Here is a 17,077-nt window from a genome sequence, read left to right as displayed (position 1 = left end):
TTGGAAACCTTACGTATAAGAAATATTTCTGTAAAATTTCAACCTTATAGCTTTTTCCTTTCGGACTCTATCGTACTTTCAACATACAGATAGACAGACAGTCAGACAGACAGACAGACAGACAGACAGACAGACATACAGACATACAGACATACAGACATACAGACTTACAGACAGATAGACATACATACAGACAGACAGACATACATACATACATACATACATACATACATACATACATACATACATACATACAAACATACATACATACATACATACATACATACATACATACATACATACATACATACATACATACATACATACATACATACATACAGACATACATACATACATACAGACAGACAGACAGACAGACAGACATACATACATACAGACATACAGACAGACATACAGACAGACATACAGACAGACATACAGACAGACATACAGACAGACATACAGACAGATATACAGACAGACATACAGACAGACATACAGACAGACATACAGACAGATAGACGGACAAACAACAGACAGAAATGCAGACAGACAAACAGACAGGAATACAGACAGACAAACAGACAGAAATACAGACAGACAAACAGACAGAAATACATACAGACAGACATGGCTAGATTTGAGTTTAATAAGTACAGAACATATATACTTTTGTTAAAAGATTCACCTCCATCTTTTTTGATGGTGGCTATAAAAATTCTACAAAATCAGTGAATCAACTGTTCTTAATCTTATTAAATTCAATGTTAATATTAAACAATGGACAACAACATTTGCAGCTTCAATCCCCAGCCCCCTCGAAACCTCTGTCAAATCAGCCAGTCTGCTAGTCCCCTTATAAATCCCTAGCAACCTGTTGTTGTTTGGTATTAAAAGTTTTATTATTATTTTTTAGGGATTTTTTTCTCTAGATTTTTTGGTTATTATTTTCTTTTTTTTATAACTAAACATATAATCTTTTAAATAATTTATACAAAAAAAAAAAAAAATAAATAAATAAATAAATAAAAGAAAAGTAAAAGAATTACCCGAAAAATATAAAATAAAAATAAAATCTTATTGTTATTATTCATTTGTGTGCTGAATAAAAATTTAAGGAGGAAAATGAAAATAAGAAAACAGGGAAAGAGTATAAAATAAAATACATATTTTCTAATATTTTTATTGAGTATTCATTTGCCTTATTGTTATCAATTTGTTAACTGTTTCTGCTTCCAAGTTTCCGCCAACTGTTCTTGTTGTTGTGTCTTCATAGTATCTTTTTATTTCATTGTTAGTATTGTATGGTTCTTAGTAATCCTTTCATTTATGCCTTAAGTTTTGGTTTTAAGTATTTAACCCAATAAACATTTTGTAAGAGTGTTATATTTGACTTTGCCGAATCTTATATACCCATCATCAAACCTTATGAACTTACATTGAAAAGTAATAAGTTAAAATGCTAATAAAATCTCTTTTAGCATTTTAACTCATTATTTTAACACGATGATGTCAGTGGAGGCACGTACTTCTACTCTCGCTTACAAATAGGGAGTTAAAGAAGTTGTTGAGTAAGTTGTTTTGTTTTTAACAGAAGTAATACAAACGGCAAGTACATAGTCATTGAAAAGTAAGTGATTATAGACGTACAACCCATTACCGTGTTTTTGATAAGAATCATTGATATAAATATCCGGTCGAATCCGAAAAAAAAGTTCTTCAATTAAAACAAGGGTGCAATAAACTTAAGTTCATGATCTTAAGATGATTTGATAACATCGTAGTGATTTCATAAATCAAGGGTCACGTGGTGATCTAATAATCTTGCAGCCCTTAATATAAGTTTCTTAAATGAGTGAACCAGCTGTAGTATGGTAATCAACTGTGAAATTAATATTACCTCAAGATATAAGGCTAAAGTCTATATGAATAACCCTTCGTCACGCCCAATGAGTATTAAGAACCGTAAAGGCATTCGCGGGAAGTTCTAGTGACCACTATCTTTAAGGATAGGTTACGTGGGATGCTCGCTTGAAAGCGAGTTCACTCGGAAACATTGTGGCCCATTGTGATACCCTTAGAATTACTATTCCCTAGTATTAAAAGATTCCGTTCCTTATTTGGTTCGTTCGGTCTCCTTGAAAACCAGCCGGAACTTCTAGTGAAATCGATCATGTTTATTAGTGATGCATCTCTCATAGAGTTTAGATCATAGAATAGAGCTATACTAAGATAGAGTAGTCTATGCTCTTGTAAGGCTGGATAGGCACATAGAAGGTGTTGTACCGATTCCACTTTCTATTCACTATAACTTGAATAACCCATACGTTGCGACATAGTTATAAGCCTAATTACTAAGAGACAAGAGAGTCTTAGTATCGATATTCTACAAGTGGTAATATTTGACCACCTGAGTTCGGTCTCAGGGGACCCTAGGGTCATCATTTGAGTGTGAATATACTTTTGCGCAAGGTTTAAGTCTAGGGACGACTGGTTGAGCATATTTTTGATTTCCCCATAACGTGACGTTGTGTCAATGATTGAATAAAATTGAGAAGACATTTCAGCTTAATAACATTGAAATTAAGATTCTTGATAGATGTAAGGCTGTCCAGATATATATGTATATAAAATCGAATTTTAGGGATTTAGTTCCCGGATTCTTTTTGCGGTTGTATATATGGCATATATGTATCTCTGCTTGGTAGTCGAAGAGATAGTAGAAGATTTAGTTTTCCAGAGAAGATTCCCGATCTCATGCCCCTTTGTGTCTTTGAGCCATCTGTATAGATTGAGATCAGTATCTTACTCTGTCTTAATCTGGATTGGATGATTAATGGAAACCGTTCTGATTTAGCCCATCTTATCATTTTCCGTAGATTACAAAAAATTACAATAACAATAACATATGTTCACAAGTTTTAATTCTTAGTTTAATTCCTAAAACCTCTAGGCTGTATAAAAGATCTCTGAAAAAAATGGCAGAGAAATAGCTGTTTCTATTTAAAACTTTGTCCATACTAAGAATAATCAAGCAGTGTGATTGAAGCGATTAATTGATACGTTTAGTTTTAAAACTTATGATAAGCTTGCTGATCAAAAGAAATTCCTCTTTCAACCGCTATCGTTATATTTCCTGAGGAACCACGTTAGCGTATTTTTTTCGGTTTATCTAATAATGCTAATCACAATCTATAATCGATATAGGATAAGAGAAAGTGACCTCCTTAACCTTCTCAAAACTTTTGTTTTGAGAAGGTTTATTAATATCGAATTTTATGAGAATTTGATATTGTTAAACTAGAAGATAAAGGAAGAAGTGATCGTAGTTAAACTGATTAGTGAGTAATTAACTAAAATTTCTCTTCCAGTTTTTTGCTTTAGTTCAGTCGCGAACGTTACATTTCCCGAGGAACCTAATTTGCCTACTTCCTTTCAATAGATCTAATGTCTATTCCGAATCGATATTATCCTTAGATCGATCTAGACAAATAATTATGAGTAAGTTATCAATTTAACTTCCTCTTATATTTTTGCTTTGCATTTATGTTGACCAACCTTTACAAACAGTTCAAATTTGAGAATTCTAAACAACGATCAAGACACGATCATTTGTTATCATGTTAGCCTGCTCCCATTTGGTTTTAATGGCCTAACTTCCAATCAGTTTTGTAAAAGATCATTGAAGATGATTTGATAATGACATGTTACTCTAAAATTGGTTGATGTTGATTGGTTGGATGACTTCTCGACATTTTAGAGTATCTTTCTTGAAGTACTGAAATATCACCCTACACTTGGTCTATCTAGTCAAACAGAGCTAAAGGAACAAAATTTACATACAAATTCAAATTTATAAACCGTTTATAAAAATAAAAATTTTGTTTGTGAATAAGAGGATTTTAAGATAAGGATAAGCAAAACGTCCGTTATAGGGAAGAGAAGTATTTTTTTAAATATCCAATATATTTGTTCGCTTGGTTAAATTTTTTTTATATAAGTTATAAAATATGATAATAAATAAACTGTTCATACATAATATATGAATGAAGTTTTCAATGTGTTTATTTTTTATTATTGTTGTTATTGTATTTGTGCATGTTTATGTTTGTATGAGTGTTTATGAGTTTTTATGAATATGGTATGTATGTATATAAGTGTGTTTGAGCGTATTCTTGATTCATTTATAGTCACTGCTTTACATTCGACCTTTTATTGACTTGAATTATTTTACGATATATTTATAATACATATATATATATATTTTTTAGTGCTCCTTGGTTTTTTAACTCCTTTTTCTTTCTTATGGATTTTATTCCTTTGTTGATTTTAATGTTTTTATGTTGTTCATATTTTCCGTATCTTTTTGTCTGTTTTATTAAAAGTTGTGTTTTTTTTTTTTGTGGCTGGTGTTTATTTGTCGTTTTAAAATCCTCCAAGGAAAAAATACGATTTTAACGAGTCAACAATTCGTATAACATAGATACCATTATTATGCAGTGTAAATATTAGATTTCTTAAAGGCATTGAATTCTGAAATTAAGAAAAGAAATACATAATAAAATTTAATTTTAGGAGATTTTTTAATGTAATTTTAATATGTATGTTTGAAATAATTTTAAAAAATATTGAAAATAAAATATTGTATGAATGACGTAATAAATTAATTTGTCGACTATTTATTAACTATACTTTTATTGTAGCCTTTTAACTAGTCTCTTGGTTGGTCTTACTGTTGACTAGCCTGATGGCTACTGTGTTGACTAGCCTGTTGGCAAGTATGTTAACTAGACTTTTACTGGCCTATGGACTAGTCTGTTGACTTGTCAGTTGATTAGTATTTGGCTAGTCTATTGTCTTGACAGTTGATTAGTCTATGGACTAGTCTGTTGACTTGTCAGTTGATTATTGTTTGGCTAGTCTGTTGACTAGTCTGATGACTAGGCTATTGACTAGTCTAATTTCTATATGTTTATAAGTGTTTTGGCTAGTCTGTTGTTAGACTATTACTTGTCAATGTAGTAGTCTGTTGACTAGTCAGTTGATTAGCTTTTGGATAATTGATTTGTCTTTAACTAGTCTCTTGACAATCCTTATGACTGTTGATTAGTCTTTTCATTACTCAGTTGACTTTTCTCTTGATTAGTCATCAGAATAGTCAATAGACTAGGCAAAATATTAGTGAATATACTAATAACAGACTAGTCAGTTAATTCATGTGTTGACTAGTCTGTTTACTAGACTGTTACTAGTGTACGCAGTTGATTAGTCTTTGGCTAGTCTGTTGACAAGTCAATGTATGATTGGATGATACGTCAGTTGAGTAGTTAAAACACTAGTCTTTTAACTAATGTTTTAACTCGTTTATTGACTAGTCTGTTAATTACTCTGATGACTATTCTGTTGATTATTCTGTGGACTAATAAGTTGACTGGTCTATTGAATAGTCTATTAACTAGTCTATTGATTTGTCTGCTTGTTAGCCTAATGCCAAGTCTGTAGAATGGTTTGTTGTATAGTTTATGGAGTAGTCTGCTGACTAGTCTATTGAAAAATTTGTTGCCTAGTTTATTGATAAGTCAGTCGACAAGTTTATTGACATATCTATTGACTAAACTATTAACAAGAATTTTGTCTAGTCTTCTGAATAGTCTATTGAGTAGTTTGCTGAGTAAAATTGTCAATGGACTTTTCAATGTACTTACTAGACTATTGACTTGTCTGTGACTATGGACATGGACAAGCCTTTTGGATAGTCTATGGAAGAGTAAGAGGACCCATATATTGACTATTCTGTTGACTAGCCTGTGGACTAACATGTTAACTAGCATATTCAGTAATCGATTAACTAGTCTATTGATTTGTCTGCTTGTTAGCCTATTGCCAAGTCTGTAGAATGCTTTGTTGTATAGTTTATGAACTAGTCAGCTGACTAGTCTATTGAAAAGTTAGTTGCCTAGTTTATTGATAAGTCTGTCGACTAGTTTATTGACTCATCTATTGACTAAACTATTAACTAGAATTTTGTCTAGTCTTCTGAATAGTCTATTGACCAGTTTGCTGATTAAAATTGTCAATGGACTTTTCAATGTTCTTACAAGACTACTGAATTGCCTGTGACTATGGACATGGACAAATCTATGGGATAGTTTATTTAATAATCTATGGAATAGTGAGAGGACTCATATATTGACTATTCGGTTTACTAGTCGGTTGACTCATTTATTGACGTAATTTTTTTCCAGGTAGTCCGAAATTTTTACTTATAACTTTTTACGTTGTGAGCCGATTTTGCTAATTTTTAATACCAAACTGCTTAGGATAATAATAAATATTTTTGGTGAATTTAGTTAATCTCCTTGTCTTAGTTTTACACAGACAGACAGACATAGCTTAATCGACTCAGAATTTCACAAGGACCCAGAATACTTTGTTGGGTCTTAGATGAATATTTCTTGGTGTTACACATGGAACAACAAACTTATTTATACCCTCTATCACCACTGAAGGTGGTGGAGGGTATGACAAAAAAAAAATAAACAACTTCCAAAGAAGTGAAAAAGAACTAGAATTTACTCCATTGAGGTACTGAAAAAGACCTGAATAATTGATGATTTTAACACAGGCTTGTTATGGAGGGGTTTTCTTTGCATTTGATTGCAAATTCATTACATCTAAAGTCAATCACAGGAAGTAATTTTGATGTTATTAGGAATGTGATTTAGTTTTCATAATAAAGTATTTAAGTTGAATTGTACCTTGCCTCAGATATACATACTTAAGCCGTTTATTGTTGAATAAAATTGTGGACATTTAAGTGAAGTTTTAATGGGGGCTTTTTATAGGGGCTAGGGTCATATGAGAACCTATTAGTCTATTAGTCTTGTATAAAACTTGGTTTTTTGCAGTTTTTTGTCGAGATATGAGTATATTTAATATAATTATGAACTTAAAAGCACTATTTGGCTGGTTCAGTTGTATGGGGGCTAGGTGAAATAATGTAAACCAATAGGCTTCGTCTACGGTAACATAAAGATCATGTTCCAAATTTCATTGAATTATCTCTAAAATTGCGACTTGTATTTTGATTACAAGGTTTAAAAGCCTTATTCGGGGGTTCAGTTGTATGGGGGCTAGGTGAAAAAATGAAGCGATGTTAACCATTTCAAATAGGCTTCGTCTACGGTACCCTAAAAGATCATGTACCAAATTTCATTGAATTATCTCTAAAATTGCGACCTGTAGTTTGATTACAAAGTTTAAAAGCCTTATTCGGGGGTTCAGTTTATGGGGGCTAGGTGAAATAATGCACCGATCTTAACCATTTTCAGTAGGCTTCGTCCCTGGGACAATAGAAGATCATGTACCAAATTTGATTGCAATGTGTATATGGACGGACAGAGAGACAGACATATAGACGGACAGACAGTCAAATTGACTCAGAAAATGATTCTGTGCCGATTGGTATACTTTAAGGTGGGAATAGGACCAGTACTATTGTGCGTTACAAATATCAGCACAAACTCAGGGTATATACCACTAAAGTGGTATAATAAATTACACGCATTTGTATAATCATCTTCAAAATAAAATGGGTTTAATTATCCCTTTCGCAGAAAGGAAACAAGTTCACTTAGTGCTACTTTTGAAATGTTGTAGGAGTAGCCATTATACCGATTTTTTGAATCTGGGCTCTCTAAATATAACTTGTATTGAAAATATTTATTTAGTCCTCCTCCAGTGATCAGTCCCACTAAAAATATATGATTTTGTTTGAAATATATCCATCTAAATAATAATACGTTACAATTACATATACTTTAAAAAAAATTAAAAAAGATCTTAAAATCACATTAGTTAAAGAAGGGTCTTGAATATTACGCATAAAAATTTCAATCACGTTTTTGACACAAATTATTACCTTTACATAAAGGGCTGTTACTATTTGTGTTTATAATTTAATATAAGTTATTTTGTTCTTTTATTTTTAAAAATGAGTTTTTTTTCAGAAAGAAAAACAAAGTAAAATTTTAACAAATGGCAAGCAAAAGGTTAGGTTTTTGTTTTCATCAAAAGTGTATAGGGTTTCATACCCGTACATAATTTCAAATTTTAATACTCCCCTCTGCCCAATGGCAGTTTATGAAAATGTTCAAAAAAAAAAAACTTTAGGAAAAAGTTTTATATTTAAAAGTCTTTTGTATAACAGAGCACGTACAATCGAATTTTACTATATTGCCTTTGAACAAAAAGTTTGTTTTCTACACAGTTTTTTTTTTTTTTTTTTTTGATTCTCTGGTGAAATTTAATTTTTTTGAACACTTTGTATGTTTTTATTTTCTATAGAAATCTATTGATATTTTATTTAGGAAAAACCAGAAAAAAATAAAAGGTTTAAAATATAAAACTTTTTTTACTTTTTTGTTAAAAACGCCTGTTATTTGTTTGCTGGTCTATAGAATGTTTGAGCTTTGGTTTTAGGGGGAGAACAAAAAAAAAACAAAGAAATCAAATAAAGATGAAACGTGTTATTGAATTCACTCACCTGCATGTTGTTTAGTATTTTAGCAAATTCTGGACTGCCAATACTATCGACTAGTTTTGAAAATTGTTCATTGGCTTCGAGTTTATCAAAGAACGTTGCGAGTATTTGATCCTGTGGCAATACGTCCAAAACACTATCAACTAATCCATGTAAACCATTTAGTTGTTCTTTAACTGTTGTTGTTTCTATATCTTCTATTGTTGTTGTTTCTGTTAATGTTGTTGTTGTTGTTGTTGGCGGGTTTGTTGTAATTTGGATTTCAATATTTGATATTGTCGGTGTTATTTTATTGTTTTGTTTTTGTGCATATTCTATGTCTGCAATGGGTTTTGGAGAAAGAAAATGAGAATAAAGTTTTGTAAAAATTGTAATGTTTTATTTAAATAATTATTAGTGTTGCTTTGTATTTGATTCTTTTCTATGATTCACCCTACAACAAGGTAAAACAAAGTAAGAAATTATAGTCTGGCGGGACTGATACCCTACGCCAGGGAATATAATGTAATCTTTTTTATCATAATAAAACATTTAAGCTAAATGCCTTTGGTATATTTAAACAATTTATTGGTCGTGACTGGGGGGATATTTGGATCGATTCCTATAAATATGACCACGACATTCGATTTTCTACGCAAATTTTGAATATTTAACATATTTTCGGCAGCATCGTAAACGAAATTATAAAATTTATGTATACCTCGATTTTTTGAGATGTTGGTATATTGAACACTAACTTTTCTACCTTAAAAGCATAAAGAAAAACCCACTTTACGATTTTTACAATATCTTACATATAATTTCTATCTATGAAAAATTTAAATAATCTAACAGTTTCCAAGATATACGAAATTGTGTATTTAGCTCATATGTCCCAAGCCCCTCACTTAAAGTCAGCCCGATATTTTCTTAACGTTCACATGAATGTCAAAGTTTCACATAGTGGCTTCAAGCCCCCCAGATGAAAAACCGCTCTATTTTCTTCAGATGAACATTTAATTTCATAGTGAAAAATTTAAAGAATTTAATTCTATTAGTTTTCTAGATAAGACCTGGTCCACACTAGGAAACTTTTGTTGATAAACTTTTTCTTAATTCTCTCTTGAAGTTTTCTTAATGTCCACACATAGAAACTTTTGTTTTTGAAACTACGTGTAAATTACATTGATTTATTGTTATACGAATGAAAATAATAACAAAACAAAACAAAACAAGTTTCCGAGTACGAGAAACTCCGCACCGCGAGAGAGATGCATGATATTATTTATCTTTCTTTCTCACGCAAAATTAAAAGTTTCCTAGTGTGGACCGGCACTAACGGAATTTTTGTATTTAATTAATAGGAGAGGTGCCGCACGCTTTATGGGTAGTCCACCCATTTATTACCCAAAATGTTTACATGGATGTTAAAGTTATTCCTGCTAAATTTTATGAATATAACTTTAATAGTTTCCAATTTTTAAGGAGGTGCCACACCCCCTTATGCCAATCCAACCACTTTTAAACCTAAATAATCATATTGACACTGAAGTGGCTCCGACAAAATATACAGATTTTATATTTTTTTAATATGGGCGTGGCTTCTCGCCCACTTTAAACTTCAAAATAATACATTGTGAAAATTTCAAGAAAAATTGTTTACCAGTTTAGTAGTGATAACGTTCAAACAAATCATTCTTATGCCCTACACTACTTTAGTGGGGAGAGTATATTGAGTTTGTGCTGATGTTTGTTACGCACAGATACCCACCTTAAAGTATACCAATCGGCTCAGAATCATTTTCTAAGTCGATTTAGCTATGTCCGTCGTCCGTCCATGTAAACGTTGTAATCAAACTACAGATCGCAATTTTGAAGATAACTCAATGAAATTTGGAACATGATATTCTACTCCAGGGACGAACCCTAATGGTTAAGATCGGTCCATTATTTCACCTGGCCCCCATACAACTGTACCCCCGAATAGGGTTTGTACAAGTCGCAATTTTAGAGAAAATTCAATGAATTTTGGCACATGATCTTTTATGGTACTGTGGACGAAGCCTATTGAAGATAGTTATCATCGGTCCATTATTTCACCTGAACTGAACAACTGAACCCGCCAAATAGGGCTTTTAAGTTTATAATTATCTTTAATATACTCGTATCACGACACAAAGCTGCAAAACCAAGTTCTAGACTAGCCTTGATGACCCTGATGAACTTTATAATTAAAGGGCCTCATTTGATCCTAGCCCCTATAAAAAGCCCCCATCAAAATTTTACTTAAATATCCACAGTTTTATTAAACAATAAATGGCTTAAATATATCCGAGGCAAGGATATACTTAAATGCTTTATTATGAGAACTAAATCACATTTTATTCGAAATATTATATATTCGGCCTCGCCCGATCATGTGCATAGGATACATCTGCCTAACTTGAATAACTAGAAAATCGAGTTACTGATTTTACTAAATTATTAAATTTTATTTTTGTTTATCAATTATATATCATCCATGAAAGTTTGAGGGGTAATTTCAACATAGACATGATTAATTGTTTTTCAAAGGCTTGTGAAAATATTTTTAACTGTGTGAATTTTGTGCTAATTTTTTTAGTTTTTGTGATTGAAAACATATAAGAGATAATACAGAAATATATAAATACGCCTTGTATTTGGCATAAGTGTCCCATTTCGGGGGTACATACTACAAATACAAGGAATCAATTGCAAATTGTTTTAGGTTTTTTTTTGTAATTTATGTGAATTAAACAATAAATATCTTCGTTTAATGTATAAAAGTATAAATCAGCAAAAAAAGTTAAAGGTAATGTCAAATTTTTACCATACCTTTGCCTCGTATACCCCAAAGGGTTGAACAGTATTACCGTTTTGGTCAGTGCAGAAAAAGTTAAAACTGTGTACATTAAGATGTTATAGGAATGATTGAAATGGATAAAACTAAAGCTTACATATCTTTGTATATGAATTAATGACAAAATTGAGAATATGCAAAAAAAGGTGGCGTATGGTCCCCCTTCTAACCAAACCGCTTTATTCGAAGCATGATACTAGGGTGTACGATGTTTTTGTTTGCTAGGCGAATTGATAGCCCAATTTAAAGCATTTTAAACAACACTTGATCTAGGGTTAAGAGAAGAGTATGTTCCAAATTTCAGGAGTAGAATATGTTGTAAAAATTGCGAACTGTAGCATGCGTACAAGCTTTTCATGGACACACAGACGGTCGGACGGACAGACAGACAAAGCTAATCGACTCACTGATTCTGAGCTAAGTGGTATACTTCAATGTGAATGTAGGACCAATATTTTTTTGGGGGGTTTACAAACATCAACACAAACGCATAGTACTCTTTCCACTATAGTGGTGTATAAAAATCCTAATGTCTATACAATATAAATTTATTTAAATGATTTATTATAAAAATTTATGTATTTTTTTATTACTTTCACTTACCATTTGTTTCCGCCATAAATGTCGTTGTTTGTTCCTCAACTGACACCGCCATTGCTGCATTCAGATCTGCTGTTGAATTTTGTGTTCGGATAGTGTTCGCGGCATCGTATGAGGTTAAATTTGTTAAAGCTGTGACAAATTTGACTAAATCTAAGCCGCTATTATTTAAATAACGTAAAAATGCTGACATTTCCGGTACGGCAATTATATGATGTTTGAGCATTAAAAAATCACGACTAGACATAAAGGCATGGGCACGTTGAACTTCCGGATCGTTGTGGTAATAATGGTTAACAATTGTTTTAACTTTAGTAGCGGGTATTAATGATAGAAAATCACTTAAATCCAAGGGTGTTACTGTGAGGGGAGTGACCTCTTCATTGATATCGGGTTGTAATTCAATTTCGTGCGGTATGCCATCATCTGCAACGTCGTCATCATCATCATCGACAACAATCATTGTTGAGTATGTTGTATCTGTTAATGAATCTGTATCTTCATTGCTATTGCTGTTGGTATTACTGTTGCTGCTACTGCTGCCACTTTCCATGGTTATGTGATGAAATTCAAAAAGGTTTTGTTCATTTGTTGGTTGCTGTAGGTGGTCTTGCGACTCGTGGTGATGGTGGTGATGATGATGATATTGCTGCTTCTGCTGGTGTTGCAGCTGTTTTTCGTGCTGATGATGTTGGTTAATTGGTCGTTTGTCGAGAAAAATCAAATCATCAATATTGTCTGTTGGTCTGGAATCATTCTCCTGGGTCTCCCATACATTCTCACTCGAAACAATTGTTTTTTGTTTTTGTTTTCTTTCTGCCGCTATTATTAAGGAATCACTATCGTCATTGTTGATGTTTTTGTTGCTCTTGTTGTTATTATCATGCTGCTGCATTTCAGCTTTATTGTTTTCACTGTTATTGCTATTGCTATTACTAGTTGTTATTGTTGTTGTCGTTGTTGCTACACTACTACTCTCACTACTTGCAACATTATGTGGCAACATTGTAATAATTTGACAGCAAGTCAATAACATCAAACTAATTGCATAAAACAATTTTCGATTTTCCACCATTTTGATTTTAATTTTTCGATTATTTCCACGATTTTTTTTTTGTAATATTATCGTTCTCCTCTACTGTTTAGCAATACTTTTTTTCTCGTTACAATTTCTATTCACTAGTTCAATTTAATTTTTTTTCATTTATGTTATTTTTTTTTCGTTTAGATACGGGTTGTAAGTACAAAAGCTGCAATATGTGTTTATTCTATTTTGTTTGCTGAATTTTAGATTTTTTCTATTTGTAAACTTCAATATTTATTTAACATTTTTCCCGTTGTTGCATGAAAATTCAAAAATTTTTTTTGCAAAAAAAAAAAAAAGAAAACAAAATAATTATGTGAAAAATAAAAAAAAAATAAACTGGGAAAGCAAAAAACGCACCGTGTTTGCCAACCGTTGTTGGGCTACTAAAATATTTCAATTGTTGTTTAATCAATTGTATACAATAATACTTTAAATTATCTTTCATTTCTCTTTTTTTTACTGGCGTGTTGATGATACTGTTGCTGCTGTTAATGTTGTTGATAATGCTAGTGCTGTGATTGTTGTTGATATTTAATTCAATTAGTAACTTATGAGAGTGTAAAAGGTTCAAGTAGATTGTAATATTTTGTATGCATGATGTACAAACGATATTTGAAATGTAAAGTGAAAGTGAGTAGAAGGTAATATTTAATTTTATATACATTATCAAAAGAGATGGGGATATATCGAATCCGTCTGCAACACATTGAAATATTACTCATGAACCCCAAAGAGTATATATATTCCGGGTGCAAATAAGATTCTAAGACGATCAAGCTATGTCTGTGTGTGTATTGTTGCACGATTTCACAGAGCCCATTAGTTAGGTAGTTAGATAGATAAATAGATAGATAAATAAATAGATAGATAGATAGATAGATAGATAGATAGATAGATAGATAGATAGATAGATAGATAGATAGATAGATAGATAGATAGATAGATAGATAGATAGATAGATAGATAGATAGATAGATAGATAGATAGATAGATAGATAGATAGATAGATAGATAGATAGATAGATAGATAGATAGATAGATAGATAGATAGATAGATAGATAGTTAGTTAGTTAGTTAGTTAGTTAGTTAGTTACTTAGTTAGTTAGTTAGTTAGTTAGTTAGTTAGTTAGTTAATTAGATAGTTAGTTAGTTAGTTAGTTAGTTAGTTAGTTAGTTTGTCAGTTTGTTAGTTTGTTAGTTGTTAGTTTGTTAGTTTGTTAGTTTGTTAGTTTGTTAGTTTGTTAGTTTGTTAGTTTGTTAGTTTGTTAGTTTGTTAGTTTGTTAGTTTGTTAGTTTGTTAATTTGTTAGTTTGTTAGTTTGTTAGTTTGTTAGTTTGTTAGTTAATTAGTTCGTTAGTTTGTTAGTTTGTTAGTTTGTTAGTTTGTTAGTTTGTTAGTTTGTTAGTTTGTTAGTTAATTAGTTAGTTAGTTAGTTAGTTAGTTAGTTAGTTTCTTAGTTAGTTAGTTAGTTAGTTAGTGCTCGTACTTTCGTTTATAGCAACATCACAGGATAAATCCTAACAGTGCATATGTATGTATGTATATGTACTTCCTTGCTTATGACAAGTTATATGTATCAAACCATATACTTTCGTCATCCTTGGTTACTCCCACTGAAGATAGTCCTATGTTTTGTTATATTCAAAATATTACTTCAAAATTTAGTTTTAAATAAAAAAAATTTTTAGAAATATTCTAGAAAATTTTCAAAAACACATCTTTAATAATCACTTTTGAAACATAATATTCCAAATAATGCAAATTTATTTCTAGTTACCTACAACAAACTTAAATTTAAGAAATTACAAATTTTCTTAAGTACTCAAACCACACACAACAACGCACCATTCCAAATTCTTTATTCTCTTTTGGAACTTTTCTAAACAAAACTTACATAGAGACCACATGTTGCAAAAACATTTTGTTTAATACCTTCTCATATAAAATGTGAAGTTTACATTATTTTCTTAAGACCACACATATAAAAACACACAAACGCATATACTTACCTGCAAAATCTACAAGTTTTTAACAATGTCGGTGTATGTGTTCTTCATGCATTCCCAGTGAGAGCGAGAAGAAACGTTGGAAGAGAGTGACGTTTTTAAAAAGAAAATGGTTAGTGGCATTATGGTATAATTAACTGCGAAACTTGTAACCATATTTTGTACAAGAAAACAAATCCTAGCGGTGTTAAACGGAAACACCTGAGTCTCCTGTTGACTGAAGGAGGGAACAAAATGTCGTTTTCGTGTAAACGAGTTATGAACTCTTTAAGCCAACAAACAATAAAAAGAAACATAAAAGATTTTATACTTTTTTTGGTTTTACTTAAGAAACTGAGTTTTTACCACAAGTTTGTTGGTATTCTTGTTAAGCAAATTATGTAATTTTTAAAATAAATTTGTAAAGTTTTTTGGGGGCTAGAGACGAGAAAAGTAAAAAACAAAACAAAATAAGAAGTGTCAACAAATTTGTAGTATCACAATAAATCTTTCAAAATTGAGAAAAAAGGATAAAGCATGTGTATAGCTGCTACAAATGTTGAACATTTTTTTCTACAATATAATAACTTTTAACAAAATTTTTGAATATCTGTAAGACAAAAATAATGTTTGAATAAATATCGTATACTTGTTGTAATTTACAGATATTAATCATACGCCTACATGGTTTTCTTTGCTATGTAAAAATAAAAATATTTGTAAATAAATTGATCATAAACCATTTTTCAAAGGATAAAATATAATATTGATGTTCTCTAGGTACCCTATGGAATTCTTCTGATAATATTTGGTTCTACTCCCTGATTTGAGGAGAAAATGGCAGAAACACGAATGCTAAACGTGAATACCAGTGTCTTCAGGACGAAAAATCAAGGTGGCAAAATGTTCATGAAAGCAATGCAGCATGTACAAGCGTCGACCCGAAAGAATCCAGAAATAGGTACATATATAGCGTAAGCAAATATCAGTCCTTAAACCAACACAATCACTACGTGGATTCCAAAGCAACTTCAATCAATGACACTGCATGTTTATAGTCCCGACAGACTTGCAGTATTAGTAACACATCTTACGCCCGGCACATTTTACCAAGCACCTTACTCAAGCTATCTAAAACCTGTCAGTTGTTTAACTTCTGAGATAAAAAAACACCACATTAATTTACAACCAAACAGATGGAATGTCCTCTTTTTATTCGGCAAATGCACCTAGAGATGTATTTAGTAGATCGACATACGAATCCATAAAATAAACCAAAGTCTTTGTTTTTAGTCACTACTTTGTAGTCCTGCAGACTAGAGTGCTACCACACCTCTTTTCTCCAGAGTTTTATGATAACGTTAACATACCCCTGTGGAAGATACAATGACAACTGGGAAAATAAAATTGACATCGAAAGAGCAACTTACCTTAGACGAAAGTGCTTTGCAAAAGTATATATGTATACGTCGGTGGCTTGGAATGAACATTGGAAAAATAAGAACTCAAGTTAATTACCACCTTAATTTTGGACATTTCAAAGACACTCTTTAGTACCTCTTATAGACATACTTACTGGCCTTTGTGTTTTTGGAGGTATTTACAACGTCGTTACCCAAGAGTCTCCGATTGACAAATCCTTTCGCTATGCCTGTCAACATGCATATACAATAGGTTAATCTGTTGAGGGGAGCTCTTTATACACTCGTTGAATATATTGAAAATCCAGGATTATTGAATCTTTTCTAGGAGATACAATAATATCTTAAAAGTCTATAAGAGGCACTCCTCAAGTTGTAGTATTATGACCAATCTCATAAATATTCTGGTAAAACTAGACTCTCTTGGTTACAAAACAGTCGCCTATGCCGATGTAGTTGTCTGGTGGCGGGTGCTTGAAAAGGCTACACAATAACTGGTAAAGGTCATGTGATCTACTGCGCTTCTTATCACTCGCGCTTTCAAAACGGCTCCATCCGTTCAACCGGCTTTGCAATTGAGT

General features: G+C 31.6%; 1 protein-coding gene across 1 annotated transcript; it reads right to left on the bottom strand.

The window, feature by feature from the left end:
- Positions 1 to 4,197: 4,197 nt before the first annotated feature.
- LOC111684305 (rhoGEF domain-containing protein gxcJ) lies at positions 4,198 to 13,467 on the bottom strand. The gene is made up of 3 exons (XM_046955193.1): positions 12,006 to 13,467; positions 8,546 to 8,862; positions 4,198 to 4,533 (listed from the first exon to the last, which is right to left on the bottom strand). The coding sequence occupies exons 1-3, from the start codon at positions 13,075 to 13,077 to the stop codon at positions 4,426 to 4,428; spliced, it is 1,497 nt and encodes a 498-aa protein (XP_046811149.1). The 5' UTR covers positions 13,078 to 13,467; the 3' UTR covers positions 4,198 to 4,425.
- Between the last annotated feature and the right edge of the window lie 3,610 nt (positions 13,468 to 17,077).

This window comes from Lucilia cuprina, chromosome 6 (assembly GCF_022045245.1).
Source record: "Lucilia cuprina isolate Lc7/37 chromosome 6, ASM2204524v1, whole genome shotgun sequence".
In the NCBI taxonomy this organism is placed as follows: Eukaryota; Metazoa; Arthropoda; class Insecta; order Diptera; family Calliphoridae; genus Lucilia; species Lucilia cuprina.
The sequence above is the reverse complement of the archived record's forward strand: the minus strand, read 5'-3'. Positions and strand labels throughout refer to the sequence as shown.